This window comes from Falco punctatus (assembly GCF_963210335.1).
Source record: "Falco punctatus genome assembly, chromosome: 6".
NCBI classification, from domain to species: domain Eukaryota; kingdom Metazoa; phylum Chordata; class Aves; order Falconiformes; family Falconidae; genus Falco; species Falco punctatus.
The window spans coordinates 14,029,792-14,054,767 of record NC_137585.1 but is presented as its reverse complement, the minus strand read 5'-3'; the positions used below and the strand labels follow the sequence as shown (position 1 = coordinate 14,054,767).

The following is a 24,976-nucleotide window of genomic DNA, read 5'->3' as shown; positions in this document are numbered from 1 at the left end:
ACTCTAGTCATACATCTTGTTGTTACTAACTGGTGTGGTGTGCCCAGTGAGGTGTAGTAGTATCTTGGAAACAGGTAACTTTGACATAGAGGTGTGTATTAGTATTACAATGATACTATTTCATCTGAGGAAGTTAATTTTGCCACAGTGGTTGGCTCAGCCATGGACATCTCATGGATTCTTGATGCGACAACTAATATGCAGCTTATCAGCTGTGTGGTGCCATTGAATTCCCATTCCTGTAGGGAGCACAACAGAGCATGGCTGTGGTGTCTCCACTCTGCTCCATCCTCTGTCACTCCTACGCTCCTATCAGCATGTGCTGAGCTGGCAGGATGTGTTGCTTGGGGAACTGTGGTGATGTAGATTCTGTGCATGCCAACCATCCTGAAGGTGATAGCTATATTTTACCCTAAAAAAACTTTCTCAACACTATGCTTCTGTTAGGACCCAATTTTCTCTAATTCCCTCCCCACAAGGTGATTTTCCCACACAATATGAATTTTATGTTAGTCTTCAGCTCTGTTGCAATCATGAATCCTTAATGAAGTGCCAAGATTTTCATCAGTGCTAGAGACTATTAGAGAATTGTGAGATGTCTTAAGTGGCAGGACAAGAGGAGCAAAAAAGTGTGGAGTATTTTTGCCCTGAGGTCAGAAATGTATGCCTAATGCAAGTATAGTTTGTAAAGCACTGAATTATTTTTATAACAATGCAATTCATTTGTTCTTGGAGAATAATACAAAACTTTATGCTGTTGTTCTGCCCTTTTATAGGCAACAAGTTAATGTTCCCTCTTGTCCTGCTCCTGTGTCCCCTTCTGCCCCACCATTTTTTGGCAAGTGATACAGTTGTTCCTTGTAATTTCTCTGGTTTGACCAATTTCACTTGAAGCCTTGATTATACAATGCATAGAAAGTTTTTATTGTACGGGACTTAGATGCACTTAGATACACTCAAAGTTTCGTATTAAAGGTAGTTTTAATAGTTTTAATAGACTATAAGCTTTGTTTATTTGTTTGTTTTTCCTTAGGTTTTATTTTAAACAGCTTCCATTTGATACTTCAATTACATACTACATAGACACATCTCCACATACTGGTTATCTGGATATCCCCAATGCTTAGGTGAAGGCTGACATAACACACAGTACTATACTTCCCTGCTAGTATATTATTGGCCTGCTTCATGTGGAGGATTATTACCACAATTACCATGTAACAGATAAAGGGGTATAAAGATCAATCTATACATTATTATGTTCTCATGAATCATAGGCTGAGACCTTGACCAAACCTTGAATACATATTAATGTAAACTACATTCACTTCTGCCAGTGTGAAGATGTCTGTAGAACGATGATTTTATGCAACGTGTATATATATATGTACTTGCCAAAAGCAGTAACATAGTTTTGGCAATTTGGAGTAAAAGATAGATTGTGGGAGGAGGATTGTTCTTGTGAAGTTTACAGTGTATTAAAATAAGATATTGGATAGCTCTAGAAATTATATTAATTGCTTTGATTTATAGTGGAGAGGGAATATAGAAAAGAATAAGATTAATAGATATTTTCTAACATTCAACATTAAAATGAGTTGTCTCTGCATACATTTCCAAACAGTCAGTACCGACTTACAGGCTTGTCAGCCTCTTCTTGACTCTGAATGGTGTTTTGAACCCTATTACTGTCGTGGCACAGCACAAGCCCTTTTTAAAGGAAAGCTCAGCATGCCATTGTCAAACAGCTGTTCCCAGACCTTTTTGCAACTCATAATAAGCACCTTGTCTAAGTGTTGAAACTACATCTATAGCACTGATATTTAATGTGCCTGCTTAAGATGAGGAGCTCATGTAAAAATACTCATTTTAAGCCAGAATGAAACCTAAAAATAAGGTATAGACCATTACATGGAAGAATTTTCAGAGGTACTGCAACTTTTTTCCTGCTCAAATGATCTGAATAGTGGTTATCGTACATGTGGCAAACATGAATTAAACTTGGTGCTCACTAGAGAGTGCTTCATGCTACTGCAGGCTTTTTGACTTGCTGGGTTGCAGAATGGCCTGATGTAGTACTTACCTGAAGAGTACATTGTGTGGCAGTCCTTGCTGCTTGGAGTAATTTCTGTAAACGCAGTGTGAACCATATAACGAAGGGGTTACAGCTGTGCTGTGGATATTGCAGGTGGTTCTTGAATGTTATCTCCTTTGTAAAACAGAGGAGTGTTCTCCTGGGTTTTGCAGGTGCTTTCTGTCTTCAAGAATAATGTCAGCATCTGTTGGGCAAAAGCCCTGGTTTAAAGTCCACTGAAATCAGAAAATGTCTTTGCTTTCCTCGGTGATCTTGATCAGCCTAGTCATTTCTTTCTTTTTTTTTTTTTTTTTTTTTTTTGAGGCCTGTAAAGATGGGAAGCAATGTGGCCTAGCTTCTAGAAGGAGGAGTCTGGGAGTCATGACAACTTTTTTATTCCTTTCTCCAGCTTGGATTCAGATGCTTCAGTAAGACATGGGATATTAAAGTTTTAGTAGATTGCAAAATATTCTGAGGTATACAGAGATCTTTTTTTCTTTGCTTGTTGTTCCGTATATCGTTCTCAGTTAAGTGAAGAGCACCGTATCCACCAAAAATGCCTCTTGCTAGTTTACTAGATGGTAAAGAACCGAATTTGTTGGGGTACCCATTGTTAGCAAAACTGTTAATAAAATAACCACCTTCTGATGTGGCTGATTTTTGATTAAAAAAGGCTCACAAGACATGCTGTACCCTGTCTTGTGGGAAGGGGGTTTGCCTGTGTTTTGTGCTTCTTGCCAGTGTTCATATTGCTGGGAGCAAGCCCACCATGTGTGTAAGAATGTCTACCTTTCTAAATACTCAGATCTGAGCTGTTAATCCAAATTCTTTCTGCTTTTACTGGTGTCAGGTACAAATGACATGTATTTTCCATTACTATAGCAAGGAATTTCATTAGTTTTCTATGTTGTTTTTCATTTTTTTTAACCTCAGCATGAACTTTGAGTTTCCCTGTCTTTTCTTAACTGCCATCCTAGGTACAATTTCTTTGGGTTTTTTGTTTGTTTGTTTTAAAGCTGCACCAGACTTCACAAAGGGCAGATCTTATAATGCTGTGTTGAATGTGATCCCTTTTGGATACTTAAAACTTTCTCTTCCTTTCCACTTAAAGAGATTTTTTACTGCTTTAATTACCCTGTGAGGCACAGGAATCAGTCATCATTTCATCTATTTCCTGGATAGTTACTGAGTTTTGGTTACTGTGAGGTAGTATCTCAGCATGTATTTTTATGGCAATTCTAAAGCCTATGAACATAGGTACAAGCAAAAAAACCTGAAGATTTTCTGTTTTGTTGGTGTTGAAATTTGGCCGTCGCTACTTGTACTTTGTTAGTTCAGTTCACATTTTGGAAGTGCCAGTAAAATAGTTTCATAGAGGAAAGAGTAGAGCATGAAATATGTGATAGACTATGATTTGTGATGAATTTACTGCTCTTGGGTTTACTGGTACTCTGTGCTATATTCAGGATGAGGAGGACATCAAGGAAACTTCGTGTGAAGGCTGGTGGGGGCTGGTGGAAGATCCCTTACCCAGTGATCAGCAAGCAGGATTCTGAACGCATGCCACTGAGTCCTGATACTCACTTTCCCACCAAAATCAGAGAAGTGTTGAGCTAGACAGATGCTTACAAATGTGCTTACAGAAGTCTGGTGTCCAGTTTCTGTTTCATCAGTGAGGTTCAGTTACTTAACTCCCTCCATTCCTGTGTAGCCCATCATCAGGTTCAGCAGAGGTGTAATGTCTTGCAGCAGTCAGCTTGGCTTTGCCTTTAAAAAGCAGCTGTGAGCCTTCAGTTCTCTGCCTGTGTGCCTTCAAGGCAGCGTAACTTCTGTAACCAGCCCTGAAAACTGTTCGCTGAAACTCCTGTCGAAGCACGTGAAGCTGTATCAGAGCACCTAGTCTTCAGGCCAAATACTTGCTTTTTTAATTTATTTCCGCTCTTTCTCCTGTTTTTCTTTGTGTCTTTGGGAAGAGAAAGTGCAGCGACTGTCATCTGCAGTTTGGAATGTCTGCCGTTGGGTGATGCTGTTTGTTCTAAATTGTAGGCGTGCGGTATTCTGCTCCTTGCTGTTCAGCACGGCAATGCTTGAGCGAAGTTTGGTGATGCCAGTGCCCAAAGGGAACCAAAGTTCTAATTTGTAAAGGCTGCAAAAGCAGGGGAAGGAGGGAGAGAGGGAAATGAGAATACACATGTCCCTGTAGGCAAAGGTTCTGCCTGTTCAGCTCTTACTTGCAAGATTGTGTTCAGTGAAATGCAGGCCTTTTTGAAGAACCCTAATATATAATATATATATGCTACCATAATGTAAAAATAAGTAGTGATCACTTTTGCATCCTCTTCTTAACTATAGAATATCTACTTTCCTTGCTGTCAACAGCCAATGACTGGAAGAAACCTGCCTAGCTTTTCATGCTTTCTTTTATATATGCAATGGTAAAACAAATAACAAGAGGAGAACTTCCTGTAATCTTTAAGGAGGTTTCAGAAAAATGTCTCAGTTCTCATGTTGTTTAAGAACTTCATAAATAGTGAGGATCTTCTGTCTGTATTTTGAGGGAGAACAGACTTTAATAATATCCCTTTTGCAGTCTACTGATATCTTTGTTTTAGCAATTCACAGAAACTGTGCTTTTTTGAAAAAAATTATATTATTAAATCAAAACCCCTCAATATTTCCATAAAGAAGTGGCAAAGATAAAAATTGCCTCATTAGTGGGCGTTTAAATGTTTAAAACTGTATGTCTCCAAGTTCACACATCATAATTGCAGTCAATCAGATTTGCTCAGATTGTTTTGGCAGAAGTGATTTGCTGGAAGGATTTCAAAGGGACATTGACCAAAGATCTAGTAAAAGACAATTGGAAAAAACAATTGAGTTTTAGTTCCTTAAATGGAGCACTGCCTGTATTTAGATATTGTAGCAGTGGGAGCAATGTTAAAGTGCTGTGTCAGATCTCTGTGCTGGAAGTCAGAGCATCAAGATGTTGAATTAACCCTCTGCTGTTTGTGAAATGCACAATGAACTAAATCTGCAAAAGCCAAGATCATGGCTTGATTGTATGTACTAAGCTTAGTTGATTACTGACCGCTAGAAATATTCCTTCCATCTTCCCTCCAAGCATTTCCACTGGAAAACACCACAGGACTGATTGTTCCTATCACATATCTTGATGCAAAGCTCTTCTCTAAGGAAAAAACAAACCTGTGCCTCCAATGTGATTTTTCTTCTTGCTCGGAAGGTTATAACTCAGTAAGGTAAGATTAAGTGCTTGCTAATAATCTGTATATTCAGGTGGAGGATCGCCATGGGTTTAGCATGAGAGAGAGCAACTGAACAGACAACGCACTGCACATCTGTTTATCCATGTTCCAGTCACTGGTACAAGCTCCTGTGGACTCTAGCAGGGTTGTATCTGCTTGGAAAAGAAAAGTAATAATACAAACGCAGCATGTCCAAACAATCCAAATCTTCTCCAAGATTGACTTACTAGATTTTCATGGTGCATCCTCACAGTCTGAAATGCACTTTGCCAGTGACTGAGGATTGAGAGAAAACAACTGTGTGTGCAGGTTCCAAATGGCTAAAATAGGTATAGAAACTGTTGGCAGTTGTGATACACAAATAAAGGATGGTTTTGACCAAAGTCATTCTTTGCAAGGCAAAGTAAGATTGAAGTTCAATATAATAACCCACCAAAATGATTACATATTACTTACCATAAATATCCTGTAGGTGTAAAAGTTTAGCAATCTGAGGAGGTACAGAAGAGACCCCTACTTTGTTTTGCATGTATGTTGAGCACTAACCCACACACCTGTAACAATTTGTTTCTGAAATAGCAAATACAGCCTTTCTGTCAAGATGGTGTTCTGTTCTTGTTGTTCATTGTTCTCATTTATGCATTTGAATCTTTTCCGTAATCCTAGAGAATAGGGAAATCGATAATCAACAGAAATTGGCTATTTTCTTGTTTATGATCTGTAATTTGTATAATTATATATATAGACATATGCATATTTTTATATCTATTTATATCTATTTTAATATATAGGTGCCTGTGCACATATGCAATATATAAAAATGCACATTAATGTAAATACATAATATATACGTGAAAAAGAAGCATGATCAGCAATTACGGAGCTCGGTGAATTCATTTTGAGGTTGGCAACATTTCTGTTGAGTTTTACTAAGGGTACACGGCAACATTTACCTCAGTTTTTTTCCTGCCCTTTTAGAAAAGGAGTGGTGCTACCCATGGAGCTGTTCAGGGCTTGCAGTTTTCCCTAGGACAGTCTCCAGCTTTTCTAAAAATCCTTTCACACTTTAGTTAAGCAAAATTAAGGTTGTGCATTTGGCTTTGGAAATACTGAAATGCTTTATTTCAGGCAATTGTTCAGTATTGTAGTAAAAAAAGGAAATAATTTTTAAAAAGTAAATGTTTTACCCACAACAAAAATGGAAACAGTTCACTGAAAATTAATAATAAACTGGGAAGTTTGCTTGAACTTGCACCTAACTTATGTTCCCTTGAACTTAATTAGATGTCACTACCTTGATATTTTCCAACCAGGTCTGTTTAGTTGTCTCAGCTCTGCCTGTTCCTGACAACTCCAGTTATGAGAAGCTAATGCAGTTTGAGAGAGCATTAGCTACTGCCAGTTCTTCCAGAACTTGCAATCCAATTGGAGTATTTGGTGGTTGGGAGTGTCACCTTTTAATTCAAGCTCTTGAATCATACAATTTCGAGAGCGCCTCACCATTCAATGCATTTTTTGAAAGTGCTTTTAGGATATGTAGCTGCTGAGGGAAAAAAAAAAAAAAGCTTAAAAATGCTTTCTTAATTTTAAAAGTAAAAATGTCATTTTTAATGCCCCTACAATAGATCAATCTGGTGGCAGCTGATTGAGGTTCTGATTCAATGCTTTTACTCCTCTCACCTTCTGACCCACCATTACTGTCAACCTGCTCCTGCAGGCTTTTCTATAAAAGTGTCGACCTGTCCCTTTGAAAATCAACTTCAAAGAAAACAGTATTTATTAATAAACTCCTATAGAAGTTTTCTTTGTTCTTTAAAGAAAAAATAAAAAATAGTGACTTGCAAGAATCATTTAAAAATGTTTCTAATTTTATGGTTGCATTTATTTTGGTACAAATTTCAGCTACTGAAATGTACCCTCCAGCTCTGTTCATATGAGATCTTTTTTTCTTTAAAGGACTCACGAGGAAGAGTTGCTGTGCCTGTGTAGTTTTCCTTTAATGACGTTTTATAACATGGTGTGTATACATATTTAATGTAGAGTAATGAAACCACGTCTTGAAACAAGAACTCTTTCTAGTTCTCAGTTAGAACCTGCAGCCTTAACTTTATAGGTACAGACCTGTAATCAAATAAATGATCTGTTGCAAGAAAGGAAATAACAATATAAGTAAAGCTAAACAGAACATTTAAAATTTTATAAACAGCTTAGTGCTTGAGGATATATATGCATGTCTTGTTTTGCACAATATTATTTTCATGTAAATAGACCATATGGAAAGGATACATTTATTATGGATTTTTTAAAACAATTTAAACCACATCTTTACAAATTTAAAAATTAGAATTCTCTTTATCATGAATATATGAGTTCAGCTAGAAGCTGGGAATTTTACTTTCATAGTATCTGCAGTAGTTGTTACCAGATTGCAAGACACTGAGACACAAATACTCAAAAATCCTCTGGTAGTTGTAGCTTAGAGGTAAATTAAGAAACTACTATGCAGTCTCCTTATGTACAGCTTCATGTATCATCTCGCTCAATAGCCTGAGGCATTAGCAAGCTTTCAGCATGAAATTTAGTGCTAGAGCATGCATACCTGAGTTATTGTATATCATGCATACTAAATATATGGCTTTTATAGACATATAAATCACAACATCAGGATTCTTGTGTTTTCTAAATGTAAAGTTGATCTTAATCTCAACAAGGTGGCTAAATTTATCTTAATAAGCGAATCTGATCCTGTGCAAAGGTTATGCTTGGTGAATCATTAAAGGAAAATGCGTATTCTTAGAATTTTAGGTAGTAGAGAGTAACTGCTGAACTTTCTGTAAGTCTTGGATCATCAGCAAATAAACACAATCAATGTCACGAGGGCTGGGCCAGTCCCTAGTGGGTACAGCTAGTAAAATGTGTTAAGGACCATTTCTAGCCTTGAGGGCAATTTGCAAAAATTGGCATGGCTCACATCCCTGTGACAGCATTCTCCTTTATGGGCTTCTCTTCCTTCACTTTAATCTGCCCCCACCAGAATCAAATCACAGAATTCAGTTTCCCATACATCTACCCATAGAGCTCATAGCCTATACTACATACCAAACCATTCCTGAATGTTGTCCAGAGGAGTGCTAGTCATCATGAGTCAACAGCCCTTCAGGGACCGTCTGAAAACTACAGCAAGAAACGGCAACTGCAAGCAAGTGCTGAAGCCTGGCATCTCATCTCTGCATCTCTCCTGATGCAATTAGAAGCTCTGCTGAAATGATTTGGAATGACCCAGATTTGTTGCAGCTTTCAGACCGCACTAGTGTATTGTTCACCTAGGATGAGGTTGATATTTCTTTTCCTTCCACCTTCTTTTCTGCATCACCTGTAATGATTCACGTACTTACTTTATATGACAGTAAGAGGAATTTAGACCTTTTATCCCATTGGCTTGGTCCACGGAGACCCCCACCTCAAAGACTTTCTGTATAGGTCAACCTTTGACAACTCATTGCAAGTTCATTTGCAGATTTTGTGAATTGCAGCACGGGGTTTTGAAGATGCTGTGCCCTGCTCTGGTATTAACCTCATGACGTTTTCTAGTTCCTAACTTTTTCAGTAGTTTGTTTTCCTTGAAAATGGGTTTCAAAACACAGATATCTCTCAGCCTACAGGAGAGGTTTAAGTATAAGTTTTATCTGTTTGTCAAAAGGTGATCTGGGTGATAGGCAATTGGAGTCAGCAATGGCAATTCAAAATACAGCTGGGTTATGGAACAAGTGGCCCGTGTCACTTAATAACTGATTTTTCTCAGCTATCATGGGGGTGTAGTGTAAGGCACAATGATTTATTTTGCTCTTATATATTGGTATGTTTGTAGATAACTGCTGCAAGGGGACAGGTACTGTACTATTACGCTACTGTAACCTAGAGTATCATTTGGTTTGCTTTCTGAATCCTTTTGCGGTTTGGCAATTTGGGAATTTCCAAAACTATAATGGAAAAGTTATGAAAAATTCATGCTGCCAGAATCATGCTTTGTAATGATTGTCAGTGGGGGAGCGCTAGCAGTTATTTTTAACTGCAGTTACTAGCAACCCCTTTTGCTAATGTATCAAGAATGATGAACAGTCGTTAAAAATAGCAGCATTCAAACTTTTTTTTCCATTAAAAATGAAACACCATTATTAGCAAAATCCTGGAATGGTAAAGATTTGGTCTGTTTGTGTAAAAGGTGTAAAAAAGACCCCAAATAAAGTAAAACCCTTTCTGTTCTGCAATGTGAGGAAAGTTAAATGCTTGAATAGTATTGTGCACAGGGATTTCCCCCACTTACTTAGTTAAGCTGATAAAGAATAACACCTTAATGCAACTATACTGGTTGACAATCCTTAGGTTAATATTTTTCTCTTTAAATGACAGAAAAGGCTGGTTTGTCATCTTCCCATACACTGATATTTTCAAAGTTTCATATTAGCATATGGTGCTGCTAGTCACTCCGCAATAGGTTGGCAGTTCAAAACACCTTCATCAGTACATTTCTATTTCTCACCAAGTTACTAGTTTATATAAGACACAGATAATGAGAAATCAGTTTTATTTAAAAAAATAAATTTATAAAATAACATTTGTTGAAAGTCAATTGTTTTTCACAGGGTGCCATAAGTTGAGAACAGACACATGATGTTACTGATTAACATGAATATAGACTCTCAACGTATTCGAACACCTTTTCCATTGCACAGTGTTTCTCTCATGCCACAGCTTTCCTTGCATTAATACTATAAAATCTTTTAAATACGACACTGAAAGTCTTCTGTTTTCTTTTAACATTTGATTTCAACATGTGAGAAATCATTTAGCCTGTCTGCAATATTCTGTTTTCAAGAGAGTATCTTCTTCAGGCAAAGTTCTTAACCATTGAGGGCTTTTTATTCATGAATTGTGTGGCTAATCTCAGTAAAAATGTTGCTGAAGTAGTTTGTGGCATTGTTTCAGTCATGAAGAAATAATACTGTCTGACTTGCAAACAATGCTAAACTGAACCAAAAGTTATTTTATTTTATAATTACTTAATTTATGGTAATTTATTCTTTTTGATACTGTTTACAAACAGTTTGGTTTACTTTGCAGTAAATGCTTTCTACAAAATCATAATAGCAAAAAGAGGCATAAGAAACTTAAATACATGAACCCCAGCACCAGTCTGTCAATCTGTTATTGCTGCATATGAAGTAAATGTGGTAGCTTTTGATCACTGTTCTTCTAGGTGACATGGGCAGAAACTGATAGTTGAGTGTACAGAGCTTGTGAAAGAAAGGAGCTTAGTGTTTGATCATGTTTAAAAGAGGACCTAGACCTCATTATGAAGCTGCACACTTCAACCCTGTCTTACTTTTCCTGAATAATGAAACAGTGAAAGTTGTTTCGTTTTTTTATTTACATTTATTTATGTACTGAGCATTGAATACATTAAAAAAATGAATACATAAAAAATGTGCTGAATTTGATTATAAAACTACTTGGAGGAAGAAACGTAAAGGGTTTTCCAGGGAAACATAGACCAGGGTTGATGTTTTGTACAGATTATGGAATAAAAAGGAAGCCAATTAATTATTTTGGAAAAATGAAAGTAAGTGTATTTGCTTTGGTTGTGTATTTGAAATGACATGTCACTTGTTCTGTTTTGGATGAAGAATACTCTGTGACTTGAAGGTACCACAAAGGAAAAAAGTTACTGGGAAGAAGATACGAATCAGCCTCAGTAGAACAGTGTATGTCTAAAGCTTCTTTCCTCCTGATGCAAGACTTGATTTGCACCTGCATTACACTCCTTTGAAACCATCCCCAGTAGGCTGTACGTATTGCTCTGCAGTAAATTGAGACCATATCTGTTAGTTCTGAAACAAAACAGTTATTGTAATTGCAAGATTGGGGTGGGGGGTGTTTCTTTCAAAAAGACCATAGTTCTGTTATTTATGTGTTTCTCGGAAAACATAACATTTCATATAAATTGGAGTGTGAAGTTGGCATTGCTCAGTGAGAAGTATTATTTACTGCGGCATTAAGCAATGGCGTTGTGTGGCTGGCTGAAGCCTTCTGAAGGCTTCCCTGATTGGCCTGATTTAAAACACAAGCAGCAAATACCATTAAACTGTCTTCCAGCTTTAGTAGTCAGCTGGATCCTGCAGTCTGCCATTTACAATTTCTGTAGAGTTCTAGAAAGGCATTTTACAGTCCTTTCCTGAAACACTTGCTCTGTTTTACTGTGCTTTAACCTAGTGAAAAAATTAATTATCGCTAAGGTTAGTTTTATACTTAACATGTAACAGAGTGCACATCCTTTACACACGTACTAGAAAATTAATGGTTTGTTCTTTGACCCGTCACTAAAATCTTGGAAGCTTTGTGTACAAGGGAGTGTGAAAAAAGAGACTAGTGAATGCCATTAATAATGTCTCTGTGCTGTTTCCAGTCTTGGAGCCTACTAGCTTTCTCCTTTTTTTTTAATTTTCTTCCATCCCATCCTTGGCTCTGAAATTTGGGTTATATAAACATAATAACTTGATCCTTACAGTTCCTTAAAAACTTTTATCACTACTAAATTCACTTAATTGCAATAGGAAACTGGGGAATTATGGAAACTGCCACCACTTGGGTGGTTGTGGTACTTGGCTTCCGTCTTGAGTCTGTTGCTGCACTCTAAGCGCTGCAATTCAGTGTGGCATGCTGTTGTATTTAGCTGCAGAACTTTACCATGAAATGCACCAATCATTATACATTTTGAAATAATGCTAGGTCTTTTCTCACACATTATTTTAATTATTAGAGTATTTTGTGTTGCTGGTTTTGCCACAGATTAATTTATATGTCCGACATTGATTTTTTTTTTTTTTTAAATCCTTCGTTTAAAGTGAAATAAAAGAGACTGCTAAGTAATGCTGGACACAACAAAAGACATCAGAGTGCAGAATATCTGACTGGCATTTAGTTTTTCTTGCTGAATTCAGATGTTTCCAAGGAAGAGTTTTAGTCCCTTGACGTTGGGAGTGGAAGCAATTTTGGAATACTGTAGTAATGTGGGAGAGTGATGACACGTGGCTGCAGTGAGGGTGTGTATTCATCAAAAGAGGGTGTGAATTTGAATTGCTTTTCCTCCTTTTCCATTCCCACTTACTCTTAAGTTGTAAGCATCTGGCTGTTTTGGGGAGATATTTCAGCTGAACTGGGATTCAAGGACCAATTGGAATGTTGAGAGAAGGTAGCAGCAAAGCAGGTGTGCAGGCTGTTGGGGCAGAAGTGAAGTACCAAAGTTGGCGTGAGTAGTCGAGCGGGGATGTTAATAAAGAGTCACAAGACTGTTGTGCTGGTTTTTGGCTAGAAGAGTGGGTTATCACGTGTAGAATCGTAATGAGGAAATAAACAGAAACGTTCTGTGGTAATCTTTTTTCTGTCAATATCAGTGATTTTCAAAATCAGGATATTTTATGGAATGCCTGGAATTTTTTTCTAGAAGAAAAGCTATTCCAACGACAATATAAAATGTGAAACTCAAAAGAAAAGAAACCACCCCACCCCAAAAGAAAACCAGTACACACAACCAGCAAAACGAAGTCCCTCATTTTAATTGAGAGATGCTTAAAATGCTTTGTTAAGCTTGACATGGAAGACAGAAATACTGTAGCCACCAAAACAGCGGCAGCTTGCCAGAATGGCTTGGAACTTCCTGTTGCAATGGTGATTAAAACAGCTGAAATCAGCCTTTATATCTGTATTTATTTCAAAGTTTGGAGTAATTTGAAGTCTTGCTTTGGAACAAAATATAGTTTTGAAATGTTGATGATCTTGTATAAGTTGTATCCTCAGCCCAGTTCTAGTCACATGGGTAATCTTTACACTTAATTTCCAAAAATTAAAAGGACCTCTTTTATAGCAATGATTTGAAATCAGCAACTCAAAGCTGTCCAATTACTGGTTTTAGGGGACTGAGAACAAGACAGTGAGTGACTAGCAGAGAAACATATACTCTTGTGATGCAAATTTGTACAAATTCAACTGATAGGAAGCACAGGGGTTTAATACTGGATGATGCTTAGCACCATTGTTTTCTCTTGCTGTTGCTGCCAGGATAGACAAAGACTACACGAGCAAATACTGTGTGTTTCAAGCAAAATCTGTCTTGTGTCAGACCTTACTTCATCCATGTTAAGTAGCAGATCTAAACCTAAGAAGGGCTAAGAGCCTGCTCCTCATAGCAGTTTCTGTTTGTTACGGAAAAGTGGCTTCTGTTTGAGGAACTGTACATAAGTGAATGATGGAAGCTGAACTGTTTAAAAAACAAATCAACCAATTGTGTCACTGTCTCTTGTGGGAATCTATTCTGAATTTTGAAGTGTTTATGTTGTCTTCTCAATGGCTGGAAACTCCTGTGTTTTGCTCTTGGAAAGACTAGTGGAAAAAATTATTCAACAATCGAGATGGCTTGTTACCCTCTACTCATAGCTGGACACTCTAACTTCTGCTTGTTTTGGCTCAGGCCTGATTGTGTGCTTGGTACCTTTTGTCTTCTCTTCTCTTCCCTTCCCCCTTAGTAAGGCCAAAACTGTCATCTTCTAACCAGTTCTCTTCAGAGAGTTCTAGGACATCACGAAAGAATTCCACTTTTAGTTTCTAAGATTATTTTTTTATTATTTCTAAAATTTTTAATAGCCAAAAAAGAGGGCAAGGGTCACCTCTTTTGGGAGAGTTGAAATAAACTTTGTGTCTCTCCAGGAAATAATGCTGAAAGAGGGAGAATACATTTGAAATCAATGTAGCAGGAGCAACAAGTTTTGTTGCCATGATTTCTGAATTTCAAACATTAAAATGTTAAATATATGCTTACCTAAACAGCAGAGTAGGCGGAAGAGTATTCTGGGGACACTGCCTTGGCTGAAACGGGCATAAAGATCTCTATTAGTTCTCAAAAGTCATTCACACTGGTGCAAGGAGCTCTCAGACTAGCTAAGCAAGTCTGCTGTGATGTCCTGGAGAAAGGAGTCTCTGTCCACAAGTATTTCAGTAGATCTGCAGGATGTGGTGAGCTCCAATAATAGACTTGATTGCCACAAGCCACAGCTGCCTCTATTCTAAGCCAAAGTGCTTGTAGTCTGCAGTAGACCTAGGAAGCCACTAGCACTAAGGGATTAAAGTGTTCTTTTGTCCTTTGAAGTATAATCTCCCGTGTATCTCCTGTCATTTCTGCTGTTTGAAAAAAAAAAAAATAAAAAATAAACCAAAACTGAGACTCACAAATGAAAAAAATGAAGTAACATTTTTTTCAGTACCATCACAGCTGCAGAGGAGCCAATTTGTGAACCTTACCAGTTGATATATTCCTGGTCTTATTAAGCTGCTCTGTTCCTCAAATCGAATGCTGGATTCTGCTCACATGTCTAATTCCTAATTACCTATCTCACTGAGCAGGTCTTGTAGGAAAATTGACTCTTGATGGTCAGCTTGTTTGGTGGCAGGCTTGAAGGATACATCTGTCATTACATAGTCATGTAGTCCTCATGTAGTACATTCAGAAGGAATAAGATTTAAACATACCTTTAATGGTGAACAAAGACTGGCAACAAGTCCCCAGTGTGTATTTCATTGCATCGCTTTTCTTTGGCATGATTCATTCTAGTATGATTTTCTAAGAAGGTCTTGTAAACTTAGAGACAGAAGGGGTTCAAAAGGTTTCTGACTATTTACCTGTCCAGAGCAGGACTGGTTAGAGTATTCATCATTAAGATTTGTCAGGTCATTTGTGGAGACTTACTGCTGCAGGAGTCTTTGAGACAGGTGTTTCAGTGTATTGCAGTGCTTGACTAACCATTGCTGTTAAAAATATTTTATGAACATGTAATGTGACCATTCTGTTTAAGTCCATTACTTTTTGTGCTCCTGGATTTAGATAATAGAGCATACTTTTTTCCTTGAAGTTGATTAAAGGTTACTGTGTTCACTAGCAAGCTTCTGCCATAGGTTAGTAATGTTGCTTATGCGTTCGCTGGTTTTCGCATGAGATGTGGGTTTTAGACCTTACTTTTATCCCTTCCTTTACTTTCTTCCCAGCCAGCCCAGATATTTCTTCAGTATATTTGATTGTGCAAAATTCTTACCTTTTACTCTAGAAAGCCAAAGTTGTCTTACTTTGTACAGTTGAGGAATCCTTTTTGTTTTCTCCCAGGCAATAAATGGGAATGAATTTATATGAATGGTCTGGCATCAAAAATACAAATTATTTTAAGATTTCTTTGTCATGTGAAGTCAGTGAATATGCAGGATTATTCCACCAATGGGCAAGAATAGTGTGGGGTTTTTTTCTAGAACTGTTTCTGTTTGTTACATACTCTGATAAATTGTTTCTGACAACTTTTTCCAGCTTTATAACCAAGAAGAGTTCTTACCAGAGTAGAAAGAATCTGGTCTTGAACTAATGTGAGGACACGAATGGACTTATGCTTCTTTCCATGGTCTTAGTCCTTTCATTTTTGTTGAGAAAGATGAAAAAATCTTAGACGCGCACATTCAGGCTGGAAAGGATTTCAGGAGACCTCCTTCTTGATGTTGAATTCAAAGCAGGTTGCTTGAGGCTTTTCTAGACAAGCTTTGAAGAACTCTGAGATGGAGATCCCGTGATGTCTGTGGACAACCTGCTCCATATCCTCATAGTAAAAAATTTTTTCCTTGTATCCAGTCAGAACGTTCTCAGTTTCATTTTTATGACCATATTTTCTCAATTTAAACTACTGTGAACCTGAGTCAGGAGAGCAGCTCTGTCTTTTTAGTAACCTCTCCAAGCTAAAAAAAAAACCCTCAACCTCTCTTTGCATGGCGTAGCTGCAGCCGCTTGAGTAGGTTGCTCTCTAATGAATATCAAGGAGAATAATTGCTTGCCTTGATCTTCTGGCTATGCTCCTCTTGATACAGTTTAGGATGGTACTGTTTCATGAAAGATGGGTGTTAGTATCCTGATGATTCAGCTCTTGTAGTATGTTGAAAAGTAATAATTTCAGTAATGTGGGGTACTAAAAGAAAACAGAAAATATAGTTGATACATGTGTTTTCTGCAATTTAATATACTCTTTATTTTTACTGTGGTCATGCCATCCCAGTTGTGTTATTTTTCCCCTTCTCCTTTACTTCACCTCTTCCAGCTTTTGTATCCATTAGCCAGTTTTAATCAAATTTGTCAGAGAAATATGGGTATCAGAAATATTTGTTGTACTCTTACTTTGTGCTTTATGAGAATCAGCAAATGGGTAAATGAGAAACACAAAGTAGTGCTCCTGAGCGAGGAGGTTGGGTAGTGGCAGCTTAATCCTGATCCACTGCAAACTACAGCTGACTTCTGGCACACCTGCACCTCTGAACCATGTGCTGCTACCTGCATGTTTTTCAACTCTTCTAGCTGTATGACAGAACTAGGAGCATTGCAAAGAATGCAGTAAAGGAGCCAAGTCCATAAAAATATGGTTTGCCAGTTTTGTTCTCCCAGAAACCTTTTTTTCTTTCAAGTTCCATAATGTGAATTGAAAGTTAATACGCCAGATCTAAAGATCATTGTTGGAGATGACTTTTACTCTGGTAGGAAACAGGTGATCTGTAATGAAGGTCATATCTGCAAGTTTTTCCATAAAAATAGTTCTTGCTTGTTCCTGTTTTTTCACTTCTCTCTAGCATATGTGTTTCCTGCCCCCAACCACTTTTTAAACTAGAAATTTGTCTATTTGTAGATGTACGTACCAGCAACAGCTAAAAGGAAGAGTAAGTGTTAGCATGGATTACTCCAAGTGTTAGTAGTCCACTTCTGTTTGTGAGAACTCATTTCCTTTTGCTTATCTATAGTTTGACCAAATAAAACTTCTAAGAAAGAGAGGTATTTCTGGGACTGAAACAAATATATTTCTCATTCTGTTTTCTGCATCAGTTCAAGACTGAGAATTGGTCATATTCTGGTGGAAGGATAATTTATGATTAAGCTGTTGTTATCTAAAGGCGTAATGGTTGTTTTGCGTAATAGGTAATGTTTCTAATGCCTGAAGTGTTAATGATTCTTTGAAGAGATCATTTTTGCTGGAGTTTTTCTGTTACAGTCTGTATAGTTGCCGGACGTGGAGATTGTAGTTGCATTTTACTAGATGCACGCAGATTGAGCAACAAGCACTGTCATGCTCAGAGAATTTGCATTCTTACCCCTGAGCTTGGCTCTATTGCTGCTAGAGGGAAAGATTCAAGAAACAGTCTATGGTTAATTTATATACTTTTTCTGGGCTCTGCTCTGAATGATTGTGTTAATGATAATTACTTCTGTGAACTTCATAAGAAAATACCAGGAGATTATCAGAAGTAGGTCTCTTCAGGCAAATATCCTTAATTATGCTAGCGACCTTATTTATATATTGGTCAATAAATGTGAATTCTGTAAGATAACTTAAAAGCTTTAATTCTGGTCTTAATATTTTCATTGGTTATCAAGGAAAAAAGCATAGCTTTTTCCTCAGGATTGACGTGTCCCAGACCATCCAAGTAAAACCCTATATTGTTCTTTGGCCATGAGAGCAGTGGGCATATATAGTGTTGGCTGGTCACCTTCATAAGCTCTTTTTTAAATAGCTTCTCTGCCTACATGGGCTTCTGTTTAGCATCTGGTTTAAGTAATCAAAATAGATTATTAAATTTCAGAGAAATTTACAGAGAATGTACAGAAATTTACAGAAATGTACAGAGAAAAAGAAAAAAACCTAGCAGTTGCTTTGTCACTGGGGAAGGCATTATTTTTTTTAAGTGTAATGCATTTAAATTTCGCACTGGCATGATAACCAATCTTCGTTATGTTTCAGAGGCAAGTACAGAAAACAAGTCGGACAGCAATATAAAACTGTGTTGTGAAAAACACCTTTTTTAACTGGCAGAGACTGGTACCTGCCTTTGAATGCTGAATGTTCTGTTTTGTGCTTTTTAGAATACAGTTTCAGAAATTGACAGCATAATATTAGGGTGAAGATTTTGGTACTGACTGGACTAAAACACTAGAGATCAGTAGTCCAGAGCTGTATTTTTTTTAATTTTAAACTTGTCTTAGGTAACTTTTGTAATTAACTTAAATGCAGTTGAGATTTCAGCCTACACATAGGTTGCAGCTTCATTTACTGTTTCAGCATAGTTCAGAATAAAGCACTATAGTTCTTCATAAGAAAATACCTCGTGGTTTTGTTACAGTACAGTGCAGTTCCATGTTATTGGCCAGCTATGTTGTCAGTAATGTAAATGAAGAAAAGGTTTAGTGACCTTTTGTAACACAGGCCAATGTGAGTAATTATGTTTACCACACAGACACCAGAACTTCCCTATTGCTTAGGTTCTGTCTATAATGTTTTCTAAAATCTGAATGAATTGCAGTGAATTTCATACCGACCACTACATATTTTTCTTCCCAGGATATTTTTGTGCCCTATTTGAGACTTGTGCAGTAGACTTCTTTCCCAAGTCCTGCACAAGATCCCTGCAAAAGGTCTGCTGCCTTGCTCTATACTGTTGCATTTCAGAGATAATTCTCTTCAAAGGAAAAACTGAGGCCAATAATTAGTTGGAAAAATTCACTAACTTTTTTATATTGGGCAGTATATTAAGAAGTTGAGACCTAGGATGATGGTTTCTTGGTATGTACAAAATCTGCTGGCATGGGAGATTACAGGCAGGTGAGAGTGAGATTTGAGAGAGACTCAGCATGCAAGTGGGACAGCCTGGTTGGGGGACAGTGATTCCTTCCTTTGACTATCTGTGGCACTTTTGTTGCAGAAATGGCGCCGCTACACGTAGAGCAATTCCAGAGTAGCTCACGTTGCAGCCCAGATCATTACAGTACACTGGCATGAATTTTAGGTTACCATAAAATGCTATTTCAGTGGATCACTGGTGGTACAGAAACAGCTGACATGCACTGGAACTTCTGTAGTAGTGGTTGCTCAGGAATCAGAGCTTTTCGCCTCACAGGTCACTCTAGGAAGTATATAGGTTTGTCTTGGATGGGTTTGTTGTAAACTTTCTTTTCCTTGCTTCATTTCACTGTGTAGTAAGTCCCAGGTGACATACTAAAGCTGGCATCATGGTGACAAAAGCTATGCCTAACTTGCTCAAATTATATGCACAGTTTAATTGTATGATGTTAAGAGACTCTCAGTGGGTATGTAAGGCAGTGGTAGTTGACGTTTGGGTTTTACATTAAGGTATCACTTAGGCTGTGATTTGCTGCTTCTGTTTCCACTTAACTTTGAAGGAGTCTCATCATATTCCTGAAGTAACTTTTTGAAGCATGTGTGGATTCTAACTAAAATTTTATTTTCCCCAAATGCATGCTTACTCTGTTAAATGAACTGAATTGAATTGAACTGGAACAGATTGCATGGTTTATTTCAGTTGGCAGCGCTTAATCTAGATTAATTTGTAGTGTTCAGCATTTTGAAAATAGGAAGCAACGTTGTAGGCATATCAGAGTTCGACTACAGTGTGAAAATCAAAGAACTAACGTTTCCCAAGCATGCAGAAGTATTGTATTAGTGAAAGGTCACTGTTTGTTCAAGGTTTGAAGTATGACATCATAAATGATGCATGACCTGTGGAGAAAATGTGAAAATCTTGTGGAAGGAATGGGTGTTTTAAAATTTGTGTTATTAACTGTATTTTATGTAGATATAATTATGCATGTTAGCACAGGTGTGCCAGTTAGATATTAAAAGCTGGCAATGATCTCTGATTCTTTACATGTAAGCCTTGCCTGTCTGTATATCCATCTCTGTTACCTTCTCATTTTATAGCTTGAGACTCTGCAACAAGATTATATGAAATGGAGCTTGTAAGAGTGCTCAGATTTGCCTCTGAATTCAGTTTTACTGATCAATAGTCTATTCTGGATTTCCCATCTAAATCTCCAACTACCCAACTTTCCTCTCTTGCCATACAAATTGCATTTTGGGAAGCTGATTCATCCTGCAGTGTAAACTTTATGATTTGTTGATTTACATGGTACATAAAAAAGCATCTTATTTTGGGCAAAGAAGATGGAAGAGAGAATCCCATCATCAAGCCACAACCTAAACTGACATTCTGTCTAAATTGCTTTGCTTGCCAGTTCTTGGTTTGAAATTAAATTTTAAGGGGATAAATGATTTGGGATTTGGACAAGTACGGTTTTGCTATCACAGAATAGCTGGGAGGGACTTCTGGAGGGGAATGTCTTGTCCAGCCCCCCTGCTTAAATGCAGATCAGGTTGCCCAGGACTGTATCTGGAGTGGCTTAAACAATGTAAATAATCTATCACTATAAGAATATAAACAATCTTTATGCTCGGAAGTCTTTTTAAAACTACTTTTGTAATGTAAAAAAAACAACAACAAAAAAAGCTTATACGTCTTAAGAAAATATTTCCAAGGTTGAAATTTTGCAGATAGTTTAAAACAGGTTTTCATTTAAATAAGTAACACTATCTAAAGCTATAAATACGCATGATGATGTATGGTGTTACAGTATACCTTAGAAGTCTAGATAAATTTCTTATGGAATATACTTTTACTAAGATAATCATGCTACATATTTATTGTTAACATCAGCTTCTGAATTCTTGGTAGTGTTGGTGTGTTATGTACATATGACTATTAGGATTATATATTATTATCTTATCCACACACACAAATGTATTAGTGTGATTTGGGAATTCACGTGTGTATATATGTATCAAAAATAAAAAATTACAGATCTCATCTTTGCTAGTTTGCTAATAACATAATGAACACCTTATTAAAGGAAAAAAGTCAGTGGCTCTTGATATAAAGAATTTGTGCTTAGGTACATACAGGTAACACAGTGCTTTTAAAGTTTGCATAAATCCAGAAGGTACAGAAGACATGTGGCCCCATGCTAACTTGTGTGCATGTTTATAGGTTTTTTTCAACTTTTAGTTTCCTATTTTTTCACTCCATTTTTTTTCTGGTTCTTTCTTCTGGAAGCAAGCATGAGCTGTCAATAAACAGCTTTTCTGGCTCAGTGCGAGAAGCACGACACAGAAAATACCTCAGTCAAACACATGCTAAATGAAGGAAGAGTGTGAAATTTTTGTCCGCTGGTGTTACTGTTTTGTGATACTTACTGCTAATACCAGATTCACTCTGCAATTTATGTTAACATGTTTAATATTTTTGATGAAACACACATCCCTGTTACATTTTTGCACTTTTCTTGCAGGAAACATACTTGGTATTGTTGAGACATCCATTAAATTAATCTTTTGTTTGTATTTAGGTTTATGAGTTAGACGGCATCCCCTTGATCCTGGATAACTGCAGCATGGATAGCAACAATCCTTGTATCCTTTACAAAAGAATTCTAATTACGGAAGATGACTCATAAGAAAAGTTGTGGGGGTTTAATATATTTTTGCCAGCATTGCTTTCACTTGGTACCTAAGTCTAACTTGTCATGTGTTTCTAGGTTGTATTTAAACGCTTCGTTCAGAAGTGAGCAAATTCATAAAAATACTTTCAGGAACTGGATTCTAAGGAAGTTGAATTGTGGTTATTCAGCTTCTTAAAATGATATTACTGGGCTACAAATGTCAATTCAAAGAGTTAACTGTGATAGAAATCTGAATTAAGACTGTGTTTGGTCATTGCATCAGATCTTGGAGCTTTTGCTTCAACTGAAATCTATTCAGTAGACTGAAATAAGTATTCCATCAATTCTATACAATTACTAAATCTGACTGGAGAACTTATTCTAAGCACAGAGACAAGGCCAGCAAGCTGTGATGAAAGTGTGTATAATTGAGAGAATTAATGATGCAGATTACTTATATGTTGGGGAGATTTTAATATAAATGACATTGTGCTTCATATTCGGGATTTTTTCTCCTCGGGTTTAAGTGCAGAGACTTTCCAAGATAAATTGCTATTAGAGGGAAATAACTTTATATTGAAGATAAACAGTTGTTAAGCAGACTTACCAATCTCTTCATGAACTAAATAGTAATCCTGCTGGTGTGTTCAGTGGGTGAGTGACTATTTTCTGTCATCAAATCATTAGCTTCTTGTAAGTTTCTGGTAAGTGCATCTGGAAATCAAATGCCTTTCCTGTCCAGAGTAATGTCAGTTTTCTTATACGGAACACGTGAAACAGGTTTTATAAATTAATTTGTCAGAAAAAGCTCACTTCTTAACAGGTATCATAAAAACAAAATAGAAGTTGTGAAAATGTTACATGTTCCACAGCACACAATTATGAGAACATCTGCATATTAATATATCTTAAAAGGATAAAATAATGTAGGGACAGATGATAGCAAAATGTTAACAGTCTGGGGGGAGGAGCTATGGGTGTTAAGTATCCTCTGAGTTATTCACTTTGTTGCTTTAAGTGCAAGGTTTTTATGTTCATCACTGTTCCTTTAGTTGGAGACCTGACAGTGCACTGAGTAGCAGAGCTGTACTTCCCCAGTCTGCTTCTTGTAAGGGGCAATGCTGGATGTGGTGGGAAGGGCAGGGGAAGTAACCTTTCCCTAAGCAGAAAAGCAGCCCTGAGAAAACCTCATAAGCAGTTTTGGTCCTGAGTTATTCTTCCTTTGCTGGAAAACACAGCTGTGCAACAACTTTTAGAATTTCTTTCTAAGATTAATCCTTCATTTTAGCCGTTAGTAAAAGAGGATCAAGTCTGAGGCCTTCAAAGGGTAGAGTTGCAATTTACAATCTTGAATGAAATGAAAATAAAATATCATGGGAACCTTTACTGCATTTTGAGCAATGTGGAACTTCATACCTTTTGATACAGGCTGACATTTTATGGCTGTACTATAATTTTTTTACCAGAGGATAAGACTTTGCTTACTTGGGTTTTAAAGACATAATGACACCTTTTAATACGAGCTTTCACCACTGGTCCATAGCGTACAGTATTCAGGTGTATGAAAAAGTAAGTAGCACTTTGGCAGAGCCAGGGACTAGCCTGCTGTGATGGTTTGCTGCCATCAGCTTTTTGAGCACAGCTTCTGGTTACTACTGTGTTTATTGTTTTGACCTAGAGCTATTTCAGGTGATCCTGTGCTACGTGAAGTTAACGCTTCCTGCTTCTCTCCTGCCTCTGATGTTCCTCACCAGCTGTGTTCTTCGTATGTCTTTATGCAGGGAAGCAGAAGGGTTTGCAGTTTGTATCTTGTTTCTACTTCTATCTGCTTTGCAGCATGTTCTACTTCTAGATGCTACAAACCAAGTCCTTAGTAGCGTGTAGGTACCTGACTCCATTGCACAACATTCCTTTGAAGAGATTTGACTGTTTCTCTCCTCCCTCTGTGCACCCAGTCCTGTCTGGCACAAATCCATTTTGTAATGCTTGCAAACCAGAGCAATGGTCTTACTAAGATTTGAAAGCCTGCTTGCTTAAAATTGAAACATCCTAAAATTGCCTCCATTGTTATAACTTTGTGATCCAGAGTGAATATATTTTGTCTCTTTTCTGTTTTCAAGTAATATTAATTAAAAGGAAATATTTAGGCAGCTCTTGAGCCGGGTGTTGAGAGAGTTGCTGAAATTTGAATATGATCACTCAGTGGTGCTACAGTTTGCCAAGGTGATGTGGAAAGCTGCAAGGGAAAGCTCAGTGTAGCTCTTCAGCCACAGTTCCTTTGGGGAGTCATGTCCAGAAACTTCTCTTTACGTTCTTGTTTCTAGTGCCTGTTTTTGTGGTTTCAGGCTGTGTTACTCAGATTTCTCCTTGGATAAAGCTGACTGGAAAAAGTTTCATCCAGATTCCTTTTATATAAGAACTTCTTAGGTTTCTTTGCAAAGTCTTTGTAGATGTACATTTTTGTTTGAACTTTATCTGTTTTGGAGACACCCAGGCTCTACTGTTAAGATGTCATTATGTTTTCTACTGAAAACAGAGTTGATATACCAATTTTCTACATTTTACTAATTTCTGCCTCCAAATTACACATACAAATTTTTCCAAAGAAAAATGTTACTTTTGTGGTAGAAGTGATAAAATTGTATTTTTCTAGACAGAAAAAAAAAAATTACCTAAAGTATGCAATTCATCAGGAGAAGCTGGACTGCCATGTTAGATGTTAAAAGAGCTCTTTATTACCTTTGAGAGGAGAAATCCTTTGATAAATCTTTTTATTTGTAGTGTATGGAAGCATACTGAAATAGGAAATGGGTCTGCTCTTACCCTAAAATAAATTCCTTTGTAAACCTGTCATTACCTTAAAATTGCATCCTTTGAGATCTTGAACAGTTCTGTAATGTGCATAGAAATACCAGGAGGTTCATCGCTTGCGAGATTGCTAGCTGAAGTTCAACTAACATGCTTGCATTGCTTTAACTTCTTAGGTTTGAATTCATCTTTCAGTGATCAGTTTGGGAGAACTGTTACCTAATTACATCTTAGACTTCTATCCTTTACACTTATACTAACAAATAGCATTTTTTTCCTTCAGGATATTTCATGAGTAAAGGCAACAAAAAGCCTTCACCCTCATTAGTTAACAGACATGAGGATGATTATGGACAGTTAAGAAAAAATTTGCTTTATCTCTTGCAATTGTCTGAACTGGTATTTAAAATTTTCAGCTAC

The 24,976-nt window shown here is 37.1% G+C and overlaps 1 protein-coding gene across 6 annotated transcripts in view; it reads left to right on the top strand.

Moving 5' to 3' along the window:
• The window catches only part of ATXN10 (ataxin 10), a 142,788-nt gene that overhangs the window by 63,248 nt on the left and 54,564 nt on the right, over positions 1-24,976 (top strand). For 5 of the 6 annotated variants that reach the window (XM_080393369.1, XM_080393368.1, XM_080393370.1 and 2 more), the window contains exon 10: positions 21,656-21,719. In XM_080393369.1, the coding sequence (XP_080249495.1) occupies positions 21,656-21,719 (64 nt within the window). Of the gene's footprint in view, positions 1-5,195; positions 5,332-21,655; positions 21,720-24,976 lie in introns of those variants that run through there. The other variant, XM_080393371.1, reaches the window with a different exon arrangement.